The sequence below is a fragment of the Nelumbo lutea genome, chromosome 1 (assembly GCF_056320005.1).
Source record: "Nelumbo lutea isolate HS-2025 chromosome 1, American lotus-T2T, whole genome shotgun sequence".
Taxonomy (NCBI): domain Eukaryota; kingdom Viridiplantae; phylum Streptophyta; class Magnoliopsida; order Proteales; family Nelumbonaceae; genus Nelumbo; species Nelumbo lutea.
The window spans coordinates 218,331,778-218,356,053 of NC_142684.1; the positions used below are offsets into that span (position 1 = coordinate 218,331,778).

Genomic DNA, 24,276 nt, shown 5'->3' on the forward strand with positions numbered 1-24,276 from the left:
GTCTTTGATGTGTCAATCAGTGAGATCCTTGGTGGGGGTCAAAACCTGGACATGTTGGGGCAGTCTGAGAATTCATCTGAGTGAGTGGTCATAATGACAGGATCAGCCCCTTTGTCGGACAATGGTAATGATCGGGAATGCACTCTCTCTGATGGAAACCAACCTGCCGGCAATTGATTTCAATCGCTGGAATTTTGTTTTGCAAAATTAATATATATATATATATATATATATATATATATGTATATGTACGGTTTCAAAAGATTTGCAAAAGGTTTTAATTCTCGGGATCCATGTGAGTAGAGAGTGCGGCACTGTTCCTTACAGCCGAGGGAGAGGTCTTCTCTTGTCAGGCAGTGCTTGATCATTAAGGGCTGAGAGGTTAAGTGTAAGACCATTTAGGATATTACCTGATGGGCTAATCTTGCACCTGCCCACAGTCCCTGGGTTTTTATAAGATGGCTTGGCCCAGGGACCACTTAATGTAAGTGTTAGGCCCATAGGGTCCATGTGATGGGCTCAAGGGGGTCACTGAGTCTTTCAGTGAATTCGGCTGGGCCTTGTAATAAAGGTTGGGCCGAACCCATGTGGCTGGTGTGTAGATCAATGCTTGGGTCCCACGCCATACAAAGAAGCCCAACTGGGCAACAGGTTGGAAACTGGTTAAACACTGAACACTTAATGGGCCAAAAGCCCATTTCGAACTGGGCTGATATGATCACCAGTTCATGGGGCGAATCTGATATTAATGTTAGTAAAAGGATCGGGTCTTTAACCTTATCCACTCTAAGAGACCAAATTCAAATTAGATTTGAATCTGGTAACCTCCTGATAAGATCAGGAGTTAAATAACTTAATCTGCAGATAGGATTAAGATTAAGCCCTATCCAAATACTGATTTGGATTGGGATAACTCCCAAAATATGGGGAGGTTTCTTAATCAAGAAGAAAGAGGAGAAAACTCTAGCAAAAATATCAGATTTCGAACTAGGGGGTTTGAGCAAGCAAGAAACACATCACACAGACTCCAGAGAGAAGAGACAGTTCTGCCCTCTTCGTCCCTGGACTTCTCCTCTTTCAGCCGCCGCCAACCCTTGTTGGAAGATTGGATCTTTGCAGCAACAGGAAGTCAAGAAAGCAGTTCTTGACAATAGTCTTGCAAGAAAGACAAAAGGATTTGGTGTTCAAGGTTTCCAGAGGGTTCTTGTGAAAAATCCGGTGTGTAGGACACACCCTGCCGGTTCCGTTCCATCCACAGCTATGTCATCTTCAGCAGGAGCGGATCTTGGTTACTTCTTTGGGCGTGAACACCAACTTTGGGAGATATTATTTCTCCGGATCAGGTATAATCCTTCCTGTTTCCTTTTGGTACAGATCTGGTTTGTTTATGGTTCAAGTAGGATCATTGAATAATGTATTCTAAATTTAGGGAATATGATTCCCAGTTGGAAGAAGGTAGGAAATTTTTTTGAAATTCGCCCTCCATTCCGCACCCTTCTTGGCGTCCATTGGATGGATCCTACCATTCTTTCACTCGGATCAGCGTAAGTGAGCCTATAAATTGCTTGGCTATGACTTCAAAATCGAATACAAGCCCAGGCCTTCGAATGCAGTAACGGATGCCCTTTCTAGGGCTGAGGAGTTTCAGTTAACAGGGTTGTCCAACCCAGTTTATCCCTTGCTGGATCAACTCAGAGCCGAAGCATAACAAGACCCCAAGTTAGTGAAAACTAAGGACCTATGGCTTCAGGATCCAGTTCAAACTCCAGGGTATTCAGTGTCTAATTCCACCCTATTTTTTAATGGAAGGTTGGTAATACCCAATAAGTCGATTCACATTGAAGAATTGTTAAAGTTATTTCATGACTCAGCTGCAGGGAAGGGGGGGGGGGGGCACTCTGGAGTTCTCACTCTCAGAACATATAGGCACATAGCAGCCCACTACTTCTGGAAGGGGATGAAGAAGGCAGTTCAGGCTTATGTCAACAAGTGCTCCAACCTTGCTTCCTTACGAGAAGGGATCTTCAACAATGGAAGAAGTTGACCTCCAACTCACCTCTAGAGATGAGGTTCTTAAATCACTCAAGCATCACTTGTTGAGAACACAGCAGAGAATGGAGTTGGTCTATGATAGAAAGCACGGGAAGTTGGGATTTTCTGTAGGGGACTGGCTATACCTCAAGCTGAATCTGCCACCCACCTCCAAATATCAAGATGGTTAAGAATATCATTAAACAAGCTCTCATCTCTTGGAAGAACCTGTGTGTTTTGACAGCTGTGTTTAAGTAGTCTGAACCAGTAGAGAGTAAAGGAGAAAGAAGAAGGAAGAAGAAGAACAGTCGAATCTGATAACCTAAACCCTATCAGTCGACCCAAATATGAATTAGCCTCTAGTTAGCTGTACAAAGACTAAATTGCCCCCCACTTAAGTATGGGACAGGAAGTCTCTATTAAAACTGTCACATAAGCACATAACTTAACAGAAATAAAATGACTAATCTACCCTTATTCGGCTAGCTCTAACACTCCACCCTCAAGCTGGAGAATATATGTCATATAATCCCAGCTTGTTACATATATAATTCATTCTCCCTGAGATTAAGCCTTTTGTAAACAAATCTTCCCATTGATCACCTGAGCCCACATGTTCTGTGCTTATCTCTCCAGTAAGGACCTTCTCCCTCACAAAGTGGCAATCAATCTCTATGTGCTTTGTTCTCTCATGAAAAACAGGGTTAGATGAGATGTGGAGTGCAACTTGATTGTCACAGTACAATTTCATAGGTCTATCCATGGAGAACCCGATTTCTTGTAGGGGATTCCTCAATCATACTAATTCACATGTAGTGTGTGCCATGGCTCTGTATTCGGCTTCAACACTGCTCCTTGCCACAACCGTCTGTTTCTTACTCTTCCATGTCACAAGATAACCTCCAAGAAATGTGCAGTAACCTGTAGTAGATCTTCTATCAAACAGAGAGCCTGCCCAATCTACATCTGTATACCCAATTACCTCAAGTCTTCCTCCTGGTTTGTACAATAACCCATGGCTTGGAGCTCCCTTCAAGAACCTTACAATTCTAAGAACTACATCCCAGTGAGGTATCCAAAGGTTTTGCATAAATTCACTCACCACACTGACTGCAAAGGAGATGTCTGGTCTCGTGATAGTCAAATAGTTCAGCGTCCCCACTAACTGTCTATACCTTCCAGGATCATCAAATATTTCCTCTGTATCACTGCTCAACTTAGCATTTGGCTCCATGGGAGTTTCAGCCAGTTTTGCACCTAATAGTCTTATTTCATCCAACAGATCAAGAACATATTTTCTTTGGCACAGGTTTACACCTTGTTTTGATCTAGCAATTTCTATACCCAAGAAATACTTCAATGTCCCAAGGTCTTTTGTTTGAAAATGATTTTGTAGAAAGACCTTTAGTTTATCGATCCCAATTTGTCACTACCAGTTATGACAATATTAGCCACATAGACCACTAATAAAATGTTTTCGACTTTTGAATCATAGTTGAACATCGAGCGGTCAACCTGGCATTGTTTCATTCCAAAATTCTTCACCATTTCACTAAACTTCCCAAACCAAGCACGAAGTGATTGTTTCAACCCATAAATTGCATTTTTCAATCTGCACACCTTAACATCCTCCCCCTTAGCAACAAACCCTAGTGATTGCTCCATATATATCTCCTCCATAAGGTCACCATGAAGGAAGGCATTTTTAATGTCAAGTTGAAACAAGGGCCAATCATACATAACTACCAGGGAAATTAAGACACGGACAGAGCCAATCTTAGCCACTAGAGAGAAGGTCTCCATATAGTCCACCCCGTATAATTGTGAATAACCTTTAGCAACAAATTTGGCCTTTAGATGCTCCACACTACCATCCGGCAAGTATTTAACAGTATACACCCATTTACAACCCACAACATGCTTACCAGGAGGAAGAGTAGTGAGCTCCCACGTTTGAGTATGCTGAAGGGCAGAGAGTTCCTCCTCCATTGGCTGCCACCACCCAGGTGAGCTAAGAACCTCTTGGACATTCTTAGGTATAGAAATAGATGACAATTGAGAAACAAACTGGCGATGTGAAGCGGAAAGGCAAGAGACTGAAACAAAATTGGAAATGGGATGGAGGATACAACTACATTTACCTTTCCGTAAAGCAATGGGAAGATCAAGTCCTGAAGGTTCTAGGACAGAAGCAACAACAAGATCCGCAGACAAGGTAGAAGCTTGAGGAGGAGTCGGTGTCTGTCGATGAGTATACACGTGTCGGATCGATGGTCGTTCAATAGGGATCTGCACTGGAGGAGGTGAAGGGTCAACCCCAACTAGAACACCCGGAACGGGATCACTGACTAGAAGAGGAAGAGGAAGCAAAGGTGGAGACACCAATGCTTCATGTCCTAAAAAGAAGGGGACAGACTCAAAAAATGTGACATCAGGACAAACATAACATTTCCAATTAATGGGATTGTAACACTTGTACCCTTTTTGAGTCCGAGAGTAGCCAAGAAAGACACTTAATAGAGCGTGCATCTAGCTTGTCTATCCCAGGCCTCAGATTGTGAACAAAGTACACACAACCAAAGATGCGGGGTGTTGATGGAAAGGGAGACAAGGTGGGAAACAAAATAGAAAAGGGAGACCGACCATGAAGAATGAAGGAGGGCATCCGATTAATAAGGAAACACGCAGTAAGTACAACATCACTCCAAAATTGTTTAGGAACACTCATATAATGAAGAATAAACCGAGCAGTTTCAAGGAAATGACGGTTCTTTCGTTCAGCCACCCCATTTTGTTGAGGAGTGGATGCACATGAAGTTTGATGAATGATGCCATGCTATTCTAAATACTATTGAAAGGAAGTAAGAAAGTATTCATGACCATTATCTGAACGAAGAACTTTGATTGGAACACCAAATTGTGTACGTATTTCAGCATGGAATTTTTGAAAAATGGAAAATAATTCACTCATTTCTTTCATTAAATAAATTCATGTCATCCTTGAACAATCATGAATAAAAGTGACAAAATACTTGCAATCATTGCAAGACTCTATTTTAATCAGACCCCAAACATCTAAATGAACCAAAGCAAAAGGACTCAACATACGACTATCAACTCTAGGACTGAAGGGAACCCGACGATGTTTCCCATACTAACACGACTCACACTATAAAGACAACAAATGACTCAAAGACGGAACCAGTATCTTGAGTGCCTTGAGAGATGGATGTCCCAGTCAACAATGCCACTGTAGAGGAGTGAGTAAAGTTTGAAGTGCAACTGACGATCCACCACCGTCAAGGTAATACAATCCACCAGCCTCATGCCCCCCACCAATCTTCTTCCCCATCTTGAGATCCTGAAAAACACAAAAGGAAAGGAAAAATGTAATAGAGCAATTAAGAGTCTTGATTAATTTAGTAACAAACATAAGATTGAAGGGAAACTTAGGGACATATAGAACAGATGATAAAGAAAGAGAAGCCACGTCAACATTACCAACACCACAGATGGGAGAAGAGGAACTGTTGGCAAGGGTAACAGTTTGAGATGTGGAAGTTTCAGAGAGGGAAGAGAGCACACCTGGAGTCCCGGTCATGTGATCAGAGGCTCTAGAATCAAAAATCCAAAGAGAGGGTTTGGATGCCAGCCAAGCTATACCTGAGTGGGCAAGGGTGGTTGTAGTATGCTGTGAAGTAGCCTAGAGGAACCTCTTATACTCATCACGCGGTACACTCACCATCTCCTTCCCGGAAACAAATGTAGATGTGGAAGGTGTTAGATCTGCTTGTTGGTTACCACTGACATCAACTCCACCAGCTATTGCATGATTAGCCCATGTAGAAGGAGGGCCATGGAGTTCATAACAGAAATTCACTGAATGTTCGCCCCTGCCACAATGGGTACACTTCCTTGTAGAGTTACTATTTCCTTTACCACGGCCTCACCCTAAGTTACGACTACCACCACGGTCAAATATGGAACCACCACGACCTCCTCGGGAGGCATGCCCTCCCCCTCTAGTACCACGTTCACCTCCTCTGGCTATCACAAATGCTGATCTGTTAGACTGTGTGGGATTCTCTGTAGATCCCAAAGAAATCCTACGAAGCCGTGCAAAAAATTCCTCAAGTGTAGGAAGAGTAGAGCCTCTCAATATTTGGGCCCTAACTGGTTCATATTCTGATTTCAACCCCACTAAGCACCTAGTGACATCTAGTTGTTCCCTCTGTTGTTGCTGAACCTTAACATCTGGAGTGAGGGGATGATAGACATTGAGTTCATTTCTAAGGTTCTTCATACTGGCATAGTACTCTTCTAGGGTTTTATTCCCTTGTTGCAGATCGAAATACTCCTAATAGAGCTGATATACCCTTGTAGTATTATCCTGCCCAGAATAAAGCTTCTTGGCATATTCCCATATGCCCTTAGTTGTATCTAAGAACATAAAGTTGACACTTATTTTGGGTTCCATACTATTCCATAACCATGTCATGATTTTTTGGGCATTTTCCTCTTCCCAGTCATCAACCCCTGGAAAGTCAACTGATGGTTTATCTTCCTTCATGTGTTTCACTTCCCTCTTTGCCTTGAGGAAAACTTCCAATGACTTGGCCCATGGCATATAATTCTCACCATTATGTTTAATGGAGGTCATCTGCACACCCAAATAGTCGGAGGGATCACCACACCCGGTTTCTGATCACTAGAACCATCTCCCATTGCTGCCATTATGTCCCCCACTGCTATCTCTAATGTTGAACTCTCAGTCACCAACCAAATACTTTTGTCAAGGCAACACTACAACACACTGATAACAATCTCACAATTAGTCACAATCAACAACTTGATGTAGACAAAAATTAAGGTTAAGAACTGGATGTTTTGACCAGATTCGGCTACCATCCAGATTAGAACATTGATGAAAGCTACTAGGCTGAGGTATTCAGCCACTCCTTTCAGCACAAATTTTTTTTTCTGTTCCCACCACTACTAACATCCCAGAAATATTAGGCACCATTACAACAACACAGCACTCAAGCAACCACACACAAACCCTCTTGAAATTGTTCAGTAGAGGGTAAACACCACAAGCACCACCACACGACTACGGCTGTCACACATGGTGACAGTGGTATTAGGCTGATATCCTAGGGTTGCCGCACCTTCCTAATACTTGTAATAGGGATTGAGGCAGTCCTAAAACAAAAAATAAATAACAGATGCCTCAGCTATCAGATTGTGTACCTCAGATTCACAGCCCAGAGAAGAAAAAAAAAGGAGAGAGAACTTGAAGTCGCAGGATGGAAATCTTGAAGCCACAGCCTTCTTCTCCTTCGTTTATGGCTCTGGTAGCATGTTTTGACAGCTGTGTTTAAGTAGTTCGAATCTGATAGCATAAACCCTATCAGTCGACCCTAATATGAATTAGCCTCTAATTAGTTGTACAAAGACTAAACTGCCCCCCACTTAAGTATGGGACAGGAAGTCTCTATTAAAACTGCCACATAAGCACATAACTTAACAGAAATAAAATGACTAATCTACCCTGATTCTGCTAGCTCTAACACTGTGCATCCTGAAGATGCTGCATGGGAGGATTTCTCTAAAGTACAGCAGCAGTACCCTCATTTCAACCTTGAGGACTAGGTGCCTCTTAAAGGGGATGGGATTGATAAAGGCCCAAGGCCCAACACTGCAGGCAGATACCCAGCACTGAGCCCCACCCAACCATTCAGTTCACAACAGTGTTGACTCCAGATTGGTCCAACCCAGGAAACTGCCTATCAGATATATACCAGGAGGCAACGTCACCTAGGTTGTTAGACACCAGTATGCAGGGAAAAAGGCTATATATAGCCTTATCCAGATCTGATCAAAGAATGAATTGGAGAATACTCCCTTCTTCCCTTCCCTTCTGTCTCTTCCTTTCTGAGTTAATTCTCTGTAAGAGGTTTGAGCACCCTCCGAGCTGCTCAGATTGGATACAGTTGTAATCTGATAAGACCAGAGCTTATCAAACTAAGTATCAGTACAAGACATAACATGCAACTTTGGTTAGTTAGTTTCCCATGTGCTTATTTTACCGAATATAACCATTCTGACATTGCCAAGGCATTGTAACAACCAAAACTGGAGTAATTGATAAACTGTCATACACCAACTAAACTAGACTTCAATAGGATTAAGAAAATTGGTGATAAATTCAGCAGGTACACTAACCAGCTGCTTGGAATCATCTTTCCAATCACCAACACTAGCAGAATTCCTCAGAGATGATCCCTGAAAACCAAAAGACTGACATGAAAACAAGAAAAGCTGCTACAGTCTTGAAAAATGTTGACACAGAATGATTATTCACAAGTGAAGTCCTTGAAACTGTACTTAATAGAATATCCTACATGTATGTTTTAGTTTAGTAAGAATTAGTTAATTTAGGAAAAACATATTAAAAGAATTATAGGTACATTTATGAGGTCCAGGTTTTCCGATGTTACTGAGAAGCGGCCTTTTATTTGCACCACATTGGTCTTCTTCTCCTCCAAAGAATCTCTGAATCCTATAAGAGGAAAAGAGGATAAGTAACAGAAGTTTTCTAAAGTTTACGTACTGGTTCTTCTTAAGTAACATTTTTCTTTTTGATAATAAAATATTGGCAAGAAAAGCCATACTATCCTGAAGAACTGAGCTTCATGTTTAGCAAGGTTAAGCAACATGGAAAAAAAATATTAGTTTTTCTTATGTCAATCTGAACTCTAATACCTCCTGATGATCTTATGGGAGCTGATAAACTGTTTGCAGAAGCTCGATTTGGAAGCATTAATGGACCACTAAAGCTGGGTGCTCTCCGTATGTCATGCTTACCCTTCTCATTTGCTGGTTGACTTTCAATCTCACACCTAATAATAACAGGTCCACAACTCTCAGATTTGAAGCATATATGGTATCAATGCTATAATAACACATACTCAAAACAAAATAGCCTCCCATAATGTACTACAATAATTGCAAAAATAAAGAGAAAAAACCATTTCGACTATTGAGAAAAAAAATCAAAACTTCCTCTTACCGTATTTGCAAACAAACTTAAGAAAATTCAGAGGGATATATTTGGAAAGGATGGAAGGTGAATATTTTCTTTCTTGGAGAGAGACAAGAGAGAAAAGAGAGAAGAGAGGAGAGGAGAGAGGAGAGAAGAAGAGGGAGGGAAAATAGTTTGGAGTCAAAAAGTGTTGCTGGCGGCGCCACTTCTTATTTATAATGATACAACATAATAATAAATGGGAGATTACATTTATACCCCTGGTGGCACGCCCTAATAATAAACTAATTAAAAGAAGAAAAGAACAAGCTGACAACATCCTAGGCTGACAGCACACTAACAGCAAAGATAAAATAATAACACTAACAACACTCCCCCTCAAGTTGGGCTGAATATGTCTATCATGCCCAACTTGTCACACAACTCATTGTGCCATGAGTATAGAAGCCCCTTTGCGAGGGCATCAGCTTGTTGCTCCTTGGAGTTGACATAAGGAGTACAAATTTCTCCCTTTTCCAATTTTTCCCTTATGAAGTAGTAGAAAGCCTTATGTGCTGATTTCGGCCAAGCTTCTTGTGAAAGGAAGAGGAGAAAGTTGGGGGTTTCAGCAATAGACAGAGGAAAGGGAAGAAAAGGAGGAGAAGGTCGACTAGGATAGTGATTCATAACCCTAGCCGCCAGCCCCTCATTCTATTTATAATTAACTTAAATATGGGATATTACAAAGATGCCCCTAGTAGGGCGACAACTCAACTAAGTACTTACAATTCTTTTAAAAATAAAAGACTAATGGGCCCAAGGCCCAACAACTTCTTAATTTAAAAGAAAACAAACTAAACATAAATCGGCCCAACATAAATCAGCCCACTCAACACTCCCCCTCAAATTGAGAATAGATGTCACACATTCCCAACTTGCGTAGATCATGTTCCAACTTATTCTTCACAACACCTTTTGTGAGAACATCAGCAAGCTGTAGATCAGAAAAAATGTATGGAAGACAAACTTCTCCAGAAGTTACCCTTTCTCTGATAAAATGTTTATCTACTTCAATGTGCTTAGTTTGGTCATGCTGGAATGGATTATGGGCAATATTGATTGCAATGGCCCTATATTCCGCTTCTGCACTTGATCTTGCCACAACTATTTGTTTTTTACTCTTCCATGACAAAAGATCAACTAGGGTGCACACTCCTGAAGTTGATCTTTTGTCATCAATGCATCCTGCCCAATCCGCATCTGTATAAGTCTCTAGCTTCAGTTGTCCATGATCAGTAAACAATATGCCTCTGCTTGGATGTCCCTTCAAATATGCAAGGATCCTGTCAACTGCCTTCCAGTGCTGATCTCGTGGAGCATGCATGTATTGACTCACTATACTTACTGCATAGGAGATGTCCGATCTTGTCATACACAAGTATAGTAGCCGACCCACAAGTCATTGGTATCTCCCAAGGTCCTTCACTGGTTCACCTTCTGATGCACTGATTCTAAGGTTCTGATCAATGGGGGTGCTAGCTGCCTTTGTTCCAAGCTTCCCTGTCTCTTGGAGAAGGTCCAAGACATACTTCCTTTGAGAGATAAAAATTTCATGTTTCGATCTTGCAACTTCAATGCCTAAGAAGTATCTTAGTTCTCCAAGATCCTTAATCTCAAATTCCTTATACAGGTTCCTCTTCAGACTATCAATCTCACTCAGATCATTCCCAGTGACAACAATGTCATTCACATAAACAGTTAGAATTGACACCAAAGATCCCCTGCGCTTCACAAACAAGGTGTGATCAGATTGAGTTTGAGTGTAGCCAAAAACAATCAGCACTTTTCTGAATCTATCAAACCATGCTCTGGGAGATTGTTTCAAGCCATATAGTGACTTCTTCAGCTTGCATACCTTTCAATTTTCAACATTATCATAAAAACCAGTTGGAAGATCCATATACACATCTTCTTGCAGATCCCCATTTAGGAAAGCATTCTTTACATCCAATTGAAACAAGGGCCAAGAGTATGAGACAACAAGAGAAAGGAGTATCCGAAAAGAGGTCATCTTTGCAACTGGCGCAAATGTCTCCAGATAATCAATGCCATAGGTCTGTGTGTACCCATTTGCAACAAGTCTTGCCTTGTACCTCTCTATACTTCCATCTGTGGACAAGTATCTGTAACAGTATCAATAGGATCAATGGGAATTGAAATAGTGGGATCAAGAGGAATACCTGAATCCGTATCAACCGAATCTGGAGTCTCCAAGGGATCGACAGGAAGTGGTGTGAGTTCTGCTGTAGTGGAACCAACCGCCTTATGGAGTCTCTACCGTGAGTAATGCTGTGAAATGGAACGCAAAGAAGGTGGCAAGGTGGGTGACATTGGGTGGTGGTCAAGCATAGGAGTAGACACAGGAACTGGAACTGGGAGAGGGATAGACTGCTGACTTACTTCCCCAAAACACTCCCCCTGAGAAGGATCCTTTGAGAAGAAGTACGTAGATTCAAAAAATGTAACATCCATAGTAACATACCGGTTCCCAAAGATTGGATCATAGCAGCAGTACCCTTTCTGATTCTCTGCATATCCAAGGAAAACACATATCTTTGCCTTGGGATCAAGCTTCGAACGGTAAGGGCCATGAATATGTGCAAAGCAGACACATCCAAACACCCTTAGAGGAATATGAAAAATCTCCCCCTGAGGAAAAAGAAGGTTGAATGGGGTCCTGAATCCGAGTACATAAGAGGGCACTCTGTTAATCAGATATACTGTCGTGAGAACTGCATCACCCCAAAAACGAACCGGAACTGTGGCTATGATCAACATGCTTCTTGTCGTCTCAACGATGTGTCTGTTCTTCCTCTCTGCAACACCATTCTGTTGTGGACTGTAGGAGCAATTGCTCTAATGGACAACACCATACTCCAACAGATATGAGGCAAGATGTCTCTCAAAATATTCCCTAGCATTGTCAGATCTGAACATCTTTATTCTTGTCACAAACTGTGTTAGTACCATCTAGTGGAATTGCCTCACCAAGGATGGTACTTCATCGCGTGATTTCATCAGGTAAATCTAAGAATATCGAGAGAAATCATCCACATATAGGAGAAAATAGCGATAGCCGCCCATAGAGGGAACATTATAAGGGCCCCATATATCCGAATGAATAACATCAAAGGGAGAAGAACATCTTTTATTACTGGGTTTAAAAGAGTGTTTACAATGCTTTCCAAGTTCACAACCCTCACACTTCAAACTTGACAGACTCACAGACTCAAAACAGTTTTGGAAACAAACAACTCAAAGAAGAAAAGGATAAATGACCCAGACGGTTGTGCCAAAGCATAATCTGACCCATAGATTTTGACTCACTATCTCCGCAAACATGATGGCTTTGGTGAAGAGGGAGAGCATCCAGGAGGTAGATTCCATTCACTTCACGACCACTCCCAATCATCCTCTTTGAATCCAGATCCTGCAAAATACAGTGTTCAGGAGAAAAAATCACTGAGCAGTTCAGATTCTTAGTCAAACTACTAATAGATAACAAATTAGTGCTCAATCTAGGAACATGGTGGACAAAGGGTAAGCAAATAGAATCATTAATCTTGACAGATCCCTTCCTAGCAATAGGAACATGGGATCCATCAGCTGTGGAGACCCTATCTCTGCTAGAATAGAGCTGATAAGAGGAGAAAATAGTGGAGCAATGGGTCATATGCTCTGAGGCTCTAGAGTCTATAATCCAAGGAGATCTCTCCTTACCTGAAGCAGAAACATGGTTTGTAGTGACATGTGAACTACCTGTGTGGGCAAAGGAGGTAGAGTGAGCTCCACCTGTGCTACCTGTACCTTGTTGTCCACTTACGGCTGAACTAGTACTAGTTGTATCCCTCTGATTCAAAAGTAACCCAAACCTCTCAAACTCGGCCCTTACTGCAGTAGCTGCAATGGACTCCAAAGCAGCTGTAGTAGGGGGGGCCGGAGTATCACCAGTAATTGCCATGTGCGCATTTCCTTTCTTATTCTTCAATCTGGACGGCACAAGATGTGGGTGAAGCTTCCAACAAGTGTTTCTTGTATGCTTAGGCTTCTTACAGTAGTCACAGACCAAGTCCCTTTTTTCTTCCTTTTTGTTTTCATTGCCATTCTGTTTAGATTTTACAACACTTACCATAGCAGACTTATCAGAATTGAGATTTTTCATCATTACATCCCTCCTGCACTCCTCTCCTGACACAAAGGCATATGCTTGGGAGAGAGTGACACTATCCCTAGAAAGAAGATGTTGTCGTGCAACGTCATATCAGGGTTAAGGCCAGCAAGGAATTCGAACAACCTATACTTCTCTAAATGTCTTTGATAGGTAGTTGCATCCTTGGTGGAAAATAGGCTGCAACAGATCTATCTCCCCACCTTGTGGCAATAATTTGATTTCTCAATTGATAAGCCCTAGCAACATTCTCCCTTTGTGAATAGGTTTTTGCAACCCCATCCCGTATCTCCTTAGTAGTATTTGCCCATAAAAAATTTTTACTTATATGTGGCAACATAGAATTACACAACCATGTCATTACCATATAATTTTCCTGCACCCAACGGGAGTTGCCAGTTTCGGGTTTCACCTCTTCACCAGTAATATACCCCAATTTTCCACGAGCCCCAATGGCCATCTTTTTCAGATTGGGACCATTCCAAGTAGTTTGTACCATCCAACCTAACTGTAGTAATGGTCCCAGCTCCGAAGGGGTCTCCAACACCTCCTCCCACTGGTCTCATTTCATTCCTGAGCTTATATTCAACTCTATGACCCTCCATGTGTCTCAAAAGAGGTATAGAAAACAACCAAAAAATGCAACAAGAACAAACAGAATACTTTCTGGAACCAACGGCACTCCTTTGGTGTCCTGGACTTTCTTCCCACGAAAGATTCCTTTTCGGTGGGATGGGAGAAGGGAGAGAAAAAGCAACCGCCCTCTCTAGAAGCCTCCAAACCACATGGAACTTGAATTGCCCCTTACAAAAAACCCAGAGGAACCCTAAAAAATTAGAGCGCCACTACCTAGGTCAAAATTGAAGAGTCCAACAAAATCAGGACTATTCCCCTTTCTCCAGTTTTTCCTGATTCTGATAAGAAACTCTAGACCAGGTACAGGGCATACAGATCCATCAAGAAAATCCAAAAACTGGGCTTACCTGAGAGCTTCGATCAGCCTCTTAAATCTCCATGCAGTCGAGCGATCTAGGGCTGTAGGAGTGAATCTCTTCATGAACCTTCAACCTGCTCTGATACCAAGTAGTAAGCCTTATGTGTTGATTTCGGCCAAGCTTCTTGTGAAAGGAAGAGGAGAAAGTTGGGTGTTTCAGCAATAGACAGAGGAAAGGGAAGAAAATGAGAAGAAGGTCGACTAGGATAATGATTCATAACCCTAGCCGCCAGCCCCTCATTTTATTTATAATTAACTTAAATATGGGATATTACAAAGATGCTCCTAGTAGGGCAGCAACTCAACTAAGTACTTACAATTCTTTTAAAAATAAAAGACTAATGAGCCCAAGGCCCAACAACTTCTTAATTTAAAAGAAAACAAACTAAACATAAATCGGCCCAACATAAATCAGCCCACTCAACAGAAGAGTTTGTCCACTCCAATGTGCTTGGTCCTCTTGTGCAGGACAGGATTCCTGACAATGCTTATGCCTGCCTTGTTGTCACAGTAAAGAGACATAGGATTATGAATAGTTACTCCAAGCTCCCCTAGAAAAATTTTAGCCAAAGTACTTCAACCACCCCATGTGTCATAGCCCTATACTCTGCTTCAGCACTTGACCTTGCTACCACACTTTGTTTTTTGCTTCTCCATGTCACTAGATTTCCTCCCACAAATGTGCAATACCCACTTGTTTCTTTCATCCACAGCACCTGCCCAATCAGCATCCGCATAGACTTCCACCTTCAAATGATTATGTTTACTAAATAGCAAACTTGTTCTTGGATACTTTTTCAAATACCTAAGAATCCTCTCTACTGCTTCCATGTGTGGTTTCTTAGGGGAATGCATGCATTGGATCAGAACCCCAACTGAATAAGCAATGTTTGGACGGGTCATGGACAAATAAAACAACCTTCCCACTAACCTTTGGAACTGTTTCACATCTTGCAAAGATTCACCATCACAACCACCCAATTTATGGTCGACATCCATAGAAGTATCTGCTAGCCTTGCACCTAACTTGCATGTGTATTGTAACAGATCAAGGGTGTACTTCCTCTAAGAAATGAGCATGCCCCTTTTTGAGCGGGTAACTTCAATTCCAAGAAAGTACTTTAATGGACCCAAATCTTTCACCTCAAATTGAGATGATAGGAACTATTTCAACTTTTGTATTTTTTAGCTCCAATTTCCTGTAATGGTGATATCATCCACATCTACTATTGACACAGCAATATGTTCTTGACATCTCTTCACAAAGAGAGTGTGATCAGACTAACATTGCTTGAATCCTACTTGTTGGACTGCCATATGAAACTTACTGAACCAAGCCCTGGGGGATTGTTTTAAACCAAAAAGAGACTTTCTCAGCTTGCACACATTATTTTCACTTCCCTAGGAATAAAATCCTGGGGGTTGAACCATGTACACCTCTTCCAGGTCACCATTTAAAAAGGCATTCTTTATGTCTAGTTGATGCAATTCCCAATCAAGGTTAGCAGCCAATGATAGAAGAACTCGAATTGAGTTCATCTTAGCTACTGGAGCAAATGTTTCATTATAGTCAACCCCATAGACTTGAGTGTACCCTTTTGCTACTAATCTTGCTTTGTACCTTTCAACTGTCCTGTCCGCCCTATGTTTAACTGTAAACACCTACTTACACCCTGTTGAGAAAGTTTAGGCAAGGGTGTTATTAGTCTTTACCTCTTCTCTTTGTACTCTTTTTGTATTTGGGTGCCCAAGTAGGGACTTCTTTGTAATTTCTTGTTTCAAAATATAAAATGCTTTTTGAGGGTGTGAACAGTAACAAGAACACACCATTCGACACATTCCTCTCTTCTCCTTTCTCTCTTTCTTTCTTCCTTTCTCATACAAACCCTAGATTTACAATACTAGTTGACAACTTAGTATCAAAGCAAGGTTAAGGCAATTGGGAGTACCTTTCTTGTTGACTCTTGGATGAGATGAACTACTGACGTCAAACCGCTGCTCGATGATGTCAGCAGTCTGTATAGGTGTCGGCAGCAATACATGAATCATATATGGTTTTATTCACCCTGATTTTAGATCTTTGGTATGGCTCTTGTCTTCGTTCGAAGCTTCTATGATTTTTAATAGATTTTTCAAGCAGAAAATCGCAAAAAATCCAGACCTGATGTCGAGCCTTATACACTTTGTTTAATCAGTTTTCCTGCTGCAAAACCTAAACCATTCAGGTCGCTTTTTACCTTGGGAGCAATGGGAAGTGGTCCCATATTTTTCTAAGCTCTAGATAACTTTTGGGAGATTTTCTTCTCCCTCTATTTTGGCGCCAACTTAGTTTTTTTGCCCTTTTTTGCTTCTTAACCGTGTGGTGGTCTAGTTTCTTGGGTCCTTAGCTGTGGTTAAATACTTGGGGCACCTTTTGGTTGATGCGAAAGTGTTTTGATAGATTATGGAATCATCTAAGGATGTACAAATGGTTTCTAGTGTGTTCCCGGGAAGTGCGGACATTTCCAATGGTATGATAACCACTGTTAAACTTGATGGAACCATCTTTTTAGAGTGGTCCCAATCTGCTAAACTTACAATCACTGCGAGAGGTAAATCGAGATTCATCACGGGAAAGAAGGTGAAGCCAAATCTGGAAGATCCAAAAGATGCAAAGTGGGAACAAGATAACTCCCTTGTAATGTCATGGTTGATTTGCTCAATGCAACCTCATATTGCCCGAAACTACATGTTTCTTCTAATGGCCAAAGATATTTAGGATAGAGTTGTTGCACTTATTCCCAAGTTAACAATACTACTAGAGTATACCAGCTTCAAAGGGAAGTTTGCAGTATGCGTCAGGGGGAGAGATCTGTGACTATGTATTTCTCTTCTCTACGGTCTATCTAGGAAGAAATGAATCAACTAAAGACTCTTGTATGGAAGGACCCTGAAGATGGTGAGCAATATCGAAAGTATATAGAGGAGAATAGAGTCTTTGATTTCTTGGTTGGCTTGAATCTAGAGTTTGATTTTACTAGGCAACATATTCTTAGTGCCAACATTGTCACTCTTGCTTCCGCGTACTCCCTTGTACAAGGGGAAGAGAGGAGAAGGACAGCCATGATGCAACCTCCTATGATTGATCACTCTGCCTTTATGTCATCTTGATCCAAGAAAAATACTAGAAAGCACCATGTTATTGAGAAGGCTGAGGATGTGGTTTGTGATTATTGCAAGAAGCCAAGACATACTAAGGAAAAGTGTTGGAAGCCCAATCCTCACTTAAAACCAGAAAAGTACAAAACCGGGAGGAAGGGAAATGCTCACTTGGCTACAGTTGGTAATGATGTCCAACCTTCTAATGTTCATAACTCATGGACAAACTTAGGAATTTACTGTTGTAGTTGGAAATGGGTGGTACATCCTCCTCATCTGGTTATGGACTTAGTAATCCATCTAGTTCATATGCCAAGACAGGTACTGCACTTGCTTGTTCCACATCTTTTAGTCCTTGGATTGTAGACTCCGAGGGCAGTGCCTATATGACTGGTATGCCTTCACATTTTACCTCATATAAGTTAACCCCAGGGAAGGGCAAGATTGTTGTTGTTGATGGATCTCAGACCCCTATTTCGAGTCAAGGTGAAGTCAAACTCACTCATAATATTTCTCTTGAATCGGTTCTTCATGTGCCCCAATTACATAAAAGTTTGTTTTATGTTAGTTTTCTTACAAAATCCCATAATTGCTCAGTGACCTTTTTTCCTACCCATTGTATTTTTCAAGACCTAAGCACAGGGAAGATGATTGGAAGTGGGCATGAAGCTGATGGAGTTTACCTCTTTGATGGACCTTCAGAGCATGGATTATCAAGCCAGAGTGAGTCTTGTTCAAATGAGAAAATGAGTCTTTTGAAATTATGGCATTGTCGTCTTGGTCATATGCCTTTCAATTCTGTAAAACTTTTGTTTCCAAACTTATTTGACTCAGTGTCAAAGTTGAACTTTGAATGTGAAGTTTGTCATCTATCAAAACAGTGTAGAACCACATATTTTGCAAGTAGTAAAAGGAGTAATGTTGCTTTTCATTTGATTCATACTGATTTTTGGGGCCCATATGCTATCCCTAGCATGGGTGGGTATAAATACTTCATCCTCTTCATTGATGACTATAGTCGGTATACATGGCTCTACTTAATGAAAAGTCAAGATGAAGTTCCTATGGTGGTTCAAAACTTCATGAATATGGTAAAGACACTGTTTGAGAAAAGAGTTAGGATAATAAGATTTGACAATGCCAAGGAATACTTTAAACATCATTTGCATAGATTTCTTGAAGATCGAGGCATTATTCACCAGAGTTCATGTAGTCATACTCCACAACAAAATGGGGTAGCTGAAAGGAAGAATAAGCATGTGGTTGAAGTTGCTCAAGGTTTACTGTTTCAGACTCATGTTCCCACCCATTTCTAGGGTGATGCTATTGAGACATCTGTGTATCTCATCAACAAACTTCCTTCAAGGACCCTTAATCTTTAGTCTCCTTATCAACTTCTCTTTCCTGATGAACGTCTTTTCAATCTCCCCCTTAAAATCTTTGGTTGTGTTTGTTTTGTTCATGATATGAGCCCTTCCCGACATAAGTTTGATCCTAAGTAAGTTAAATGTGTCTTCCTTGGTTACTCTCCTATCTAGAAAGGCCATAGATGCTTTGATTCTCTCTCTAGCATGAGATATGTCTCCAAGGATGTTACCTTTTTGGAGTCTTCCTCCTTTTTCCAATCATCCCGTCCTTCTCTTCAGGGGAGAATGCAAGTGAAGATCGGACTCTTTTTGCCTTCCTGTCCCTGTCTCTTTTGTTCCTCCTCCCTCTCTTCCTTGTAACGATGGTATTCCTTTTCCTCCTCCTCCTATGTATCAGCCTCGGTTCTAGCAGCAATTTTTCATTAGGCGTAGTAAGAGGGTGGTTCCTGAAGTAGAATGCCCATCACAATATGATCTCCCAGACTCAGGTAATCTTAAACCTCCTGATAATTCTATTATTTTTCCTATTGCTATTCGAAAAGGGAAGAGGGCATGTAGCAAATATCCTATTACTAACTATGTGTCTTATGATGCTCTCTCACCTTCCTATTGTGCATATATTTCTACCATCTCTTTTGTTTCCATCCCTCGCAGTGTTATAGAGGCAATGCAGTCCCCTCACTAGAAGGAAGCTATGAATCAAGAGATGGAGGTCCTAATAAAGAACCAGAATTGGGAGGTTGTTCCTTGTCCTTAGGATAAGACTCCTATTGGGTGTAAGTGAGTCTACACTATTAAGCACAAGGTAGATGGCTCAATTGAGGTACAAAGCTCGACTTGTAGCCAAAGGATACACAAACTTATGGCATTGATTATCTGGAAACCTTTGCTCCAGTTGCTAAAATGAACTCTATTCGTGTGATCATTTCTCTTGCTACCCATTACTCTTGGTTTTTATATCAAATGGATAAATGGATGTGAATAATGCCTTCCCCAATGGGGACTTACAAGAGGAAGTGTATATGGACTTACCACCTGGGGTGAGCTTTCCTAACAGTGACGGAAAAGTTTGTCACTTAAAGAAGTCCTTGTATGGGCTCAAGCAATCTCCTAGAGCTTGGTTTGACAAGTTTAGAAATGCTATCTTAAAGATTGGGTTTTCTCAATCTCAGGCAGACCACACTTTATTCATTAGAAGAGTTGATGGAAGAGTAACAATGTTGATAGTATATGTTGATGCCATTGTTGTGACAGGTGACGATATCACAGGTATCTCCCAAATAAAGTCCTTCCTTGCTTCTAAATTTGAGATTAAAGACCATGGTGATCTCCGATAGTTTCTTGGCATTGAAGTTGCAAGATCTAAGAAGGAAATTTTTCTATCACAAAGGAAATATGTACTTGACTTGCTTCATGAAATTGGGAAATTAGGGTGTAAACCTGTAGAAACTCCAATTGATCCCAACCGCAAGTTGAGTGCTACTGAAGGAGAAGTTCTTCCAAACAGAGGGGTATATCAGAGATTGGTGGGTCACCTTTTGTATCTCTATTTGACTAGATCTAACATATCCTATGGTGTTGGAGTGGTTAGCCAATATATGCATGAACCTAGAATCTCTCATATGCAAGCAGTTAATAGAATTTTATCCTATTTGAAGGGATGCCCTGGTAAAGGGATGTTGTATTCCAACCACAACCACAACCATCTAAAGATTGAGGCATACACAGATGCAGATTGGGCAGGGTCCATTGATGATAGAAGATCAACATCTAGTTATTGTACATTAGTTTGAGGCAATGTGGTTTCATGGAGAAATAAGAAACAATTTGTGGTTGCTCGTTCTGGTGCTGAGGTAGAATATAGGGCAATGGCTCATAGAGTGTTTAAACTACTCTGGTTGAAGACCTTATTGGCTGAGATGGGCATCCAAGCGAATATCCCAATGAGATTGTATTGTGACAATCAAGCAGCCATAAATATTGCCCACAATCCTATTCAACATGATCGTACAAAGAATATTGAGGTGGGCAGACACTTTATTAGAGAAAATTTTGGTAGTGGAGAGATTTGCCTTCCTTCTGTAAGATCGGAAGACCAATTAGCCAACTGCCTCACTAAAGGTGTTCACCACCCAGTGTTTGCTAAGAACATTGCCAAGCTGGGCATGATTGTCATATATCCTCAGCTTGAGGGGAGTGCTGAGAAAGTTTAGGCAAGGGTGTTTTTAGTCTTTACCTTTTCTCTTTGTATTGTTGTTGTATTTGGGTGCCCAATAGGGACCTCTTTGTAATTTCTTGTTTCAAAATATAAAATGCTTTTTGAGGGTGTGAACAGTAACAAGAACACACCATTCGACACATTCTTCTCTTCTCCTTTCTCTCTTTCTTTCTTCCTTTCTCATACAAACCCTAGATTTACAATGCTAGTTGACAACTCACCCTTGGGTCTTTCCCCGTTGGAAGATCCACCAACTCCCAAGTCTGATTTTTATGGAGGGCATTAATCTCCTCTTTCATAGCATCTATCCATTCAGGGTATTTTAAGGCCTCTGCAACATTTATAAGTACAATGATGCAATCAACTGCAGATAGGAAGGATCAGTACGAGGGGGAAATGTGATCATAGGAAACATATTGGGTAATGGGGTATTTAGTAGTGCATGACCTGACTCCCTTTCTTGAGCAATAGGAATATCAAGGTCATCCACAACCAAAATGGGAGTAGGGGTATCAACATGTGCACTAGGGCCCAATTCATTTGGACTTACCTCCTAGGAGTATGAAGGTGTCGATTGCTCAATGGGAAATACCCATGTATAGCGGGAGAAATCTTTGAAACTTCGTCTCTGCTACACATGGGAAATACCCATGTATAGCGGAAGAAATCATCAATCAATGTGATAAAATACTTATACCCGCCCTTAGAAGTAGTAGGCCCTCATACATCAGAGTACACAATATGGAAAAGAAAACTTGATCTTTAATTACTTGAATGAAATGTGTTCTACATTGTTTACTCAACTGACAAGTTTGACACTAGAAATCTGACACTGAACATGACTTAAATAAAAAAGGAAACAAAGACTTCACTATTTCAAATGAAACATGACCCAATCGACTATGCCACAAAAAAAAAAATTAACTCTTATTTGACTGAGTATATGACTCTGAGGATGACACCGAGAGACCAGCCTTGTTGTCAAGAATGTAGAGACCATCCACTAAGCTTCCTCTACCAATTGTCTTCCCAGATGTTAGATCCTAAAAGACACATGAACCAGAAAAAAAGTTTACATTGCAGTTTAAAGATCTTGCGATACTACTAATGGAAAGCAAATTGATAAGCAGATGAGGAACATGTAACACATTATTCAGGTTAAGGCCATGAGGAAGGGATATTGATCCCTGGCCTGCAATGGAAGAGAATAATCCATCTGCAAGCCTCACTTTATCCCTTCCTGACAAAAGGCTGTAAGTCTAAAAAAGATTTGGCTTATCAGTCATGTGGTTAGAAGCCCCTGAGTCAATGATCCAAGGGGAATCAATGGTAGTGGTGACATGGAAGGCAGAGGCCACATTACCTGATGTAGACGCAAAAAGTAGGAGTACCAGTAACTGAATTGTCCATCTGTCGCAAAGCCCTACCATATGACTCCAAGTGATTTCAGAAGGAATTTATGATATCTTCCTTGGGGTCAGAACTAGTGAAGTGGTCCCAAGTAGTACCAGTAGTCTGAGTATCTTGGGTTGCCACATTTGCTGCATTATGTGTTGTGTTTGGCTTGTTCTAACCCTACACTTTACCCTGTTCTTGATTCTTCACAACCCACTTTGGCCTCCCGTGGATCTCCCAACATGTGTCACGTGTATGTCTAAAACGCCAACAATGGGTACAAAACAACTTTTCCTTATCATCAACCTTCTTGGAGTCACTTTTCTTTTCCATATCGTTACCACCCATTGTAGCCAATGCCACCTGTTGCTCCCCCTCAGTTGTAACCATCACACTTCTCCTACTTTCCTTAGATTGGACTAGGGCATACACCTTTTGAACTAAAGGCAACTCTTTACTACCTAAAATTTGGACTCTAAGAGGTTCATATACGTGGTTTAGCCCCAACAAGAAGGCAAAAACCTGTTGCTAAGAAAGTAGCATCTTATAGGCCTTAACACATCATCATGTTTCCATTCTATAGCCTAATAGTGGTCCAACTCCTTCCATACTGAAGTAAGGGTTGAGTAATAAGCTAACAAACTACGGCTCCCCCGCTTACAGGTTGAGGATTCAGCTTGTAATTGGTAAATCTTAGCATAATGTCTTTGCTTAGAATAAGTGGTTTTAGCATGTTCCCATATTTCATTAGCAGTATCTGCCCACATAAAGTTCTTCTTCACATCAGATTCCATAGATGCGAGAAGCCAAGACATCACCATACTGTTCTATTGGTCTCATCTATCATATTCAGCAGTCCCATTCTTGGGTTCTTTCACCCTTCCATTTACGTAACCAGCTTTTCCCCTTGCTGTTCTATTACATACAGTTTTACACCCCTAGCGCACTCCAGGTAGTTCAGGCCATTTAGCCATATAAAGGAGTAATTGGCATATGAAACATCATGTTTTCATCTCCCATACCAGTTGATCCATGGGTTGATGTAACCCCGGATGAGATAGAGTCATCATTTGCCATTGAGAGCAACACAAACTACAAGCCAAGAAACTGATCTACAGATGCACACGACCAATCCCCACTGAACTAGTACCTTTCACAGTCTCAGTCCAGGCACTAAACATAAAACCAAACACCACTGAAAGGCACAGCAGCCACTAAACAGTCCAGGAACAATCACACACCCCTATACAGCACCTGTTCGAAAGTGCAAATCCAAAGAAAAAAGCCTTCACAGCATGGCCAAAGAGAGAACAGGGTCTTCACAGTATCAGTTGTCTCTTACTAGGGTTACCTTGGTGCTACGACCAAGAACCCAGAAGAAACAGGAACAGGTTGTTCTACACAGTCCGATTAGGGTTTCTTGCCTTCGCTATCCAAGAAATCAGAAAACTGGGTGGATGAATGTGATTCTGAAGAGAACAAAGGACTCCTATCGCCTAGAACCTTGCTCTGATACCATATTTTCTTTCTTGGAAAGAGAGAAAAGAGAGAGGAGAAGAGAAGACAGAGAAAATGGTTTGCGAGTCAAAAAGTGTTGCTGGAGGCGCCCAGCTTGTTATTTATAATGATATAACATAATAATAAATGGGAGATTACATTTATACCCCTGGTGGCACACCCTGATAATAAACTAATTAAAAGAAGAAAAGAACAAGCTGACAGCATCCTAGGCTGACACAAGACACTAACAGCAAAGATAAAATAATAACACCAACAACAGTGAACAAAGTATTCACTTATGTTAGTGGACTGGGTGATGCAGAACAGCAAAGCACTTTAAAAAGAAAGAGATCTAGGAATCACTCCAAGAAGGTTAAGACC

General features: G+C 41.1%; 1 protein-coding gene across 11 annotated transcripts in view; it reads right to left on the reverse strand.

Annotated features, from left to right (window-relative positions):
• LOC148881068 (serine/threonine-protein kinase BLUS1-like) overlaps positions 1–24,276 on the reverse strand; it is a 65,367-nt gene that overhangs the window by 23,476 nt on the left and 17,615 nt on the right. For 10 of the 11 annotated variants that reach the window (XM_088963327.1, XM_088963328.1, XM_088963330.1 and 7 more), the window contains exons 13-15: positions 8,797–8,933; positions 8,502–8,593; positions 8,257–8,316 (exon numbers count right to left, since the gene is read on the reverse strand). In XM_088963327.1, the coding sequence (XP_088819453.1) occupies positions 8,257–8,316; positions 8,502–8,593; positions 8,797–8,933 (289 nt within the window). The remainder of the gene's footprint in view (positions 1–8,256; positions 8,317–8,501; positions 8,594–8,796; positions 8,934–24,276) is intronic. The other variant, XM_088963332.1, reaches the window with a different exon arrangement.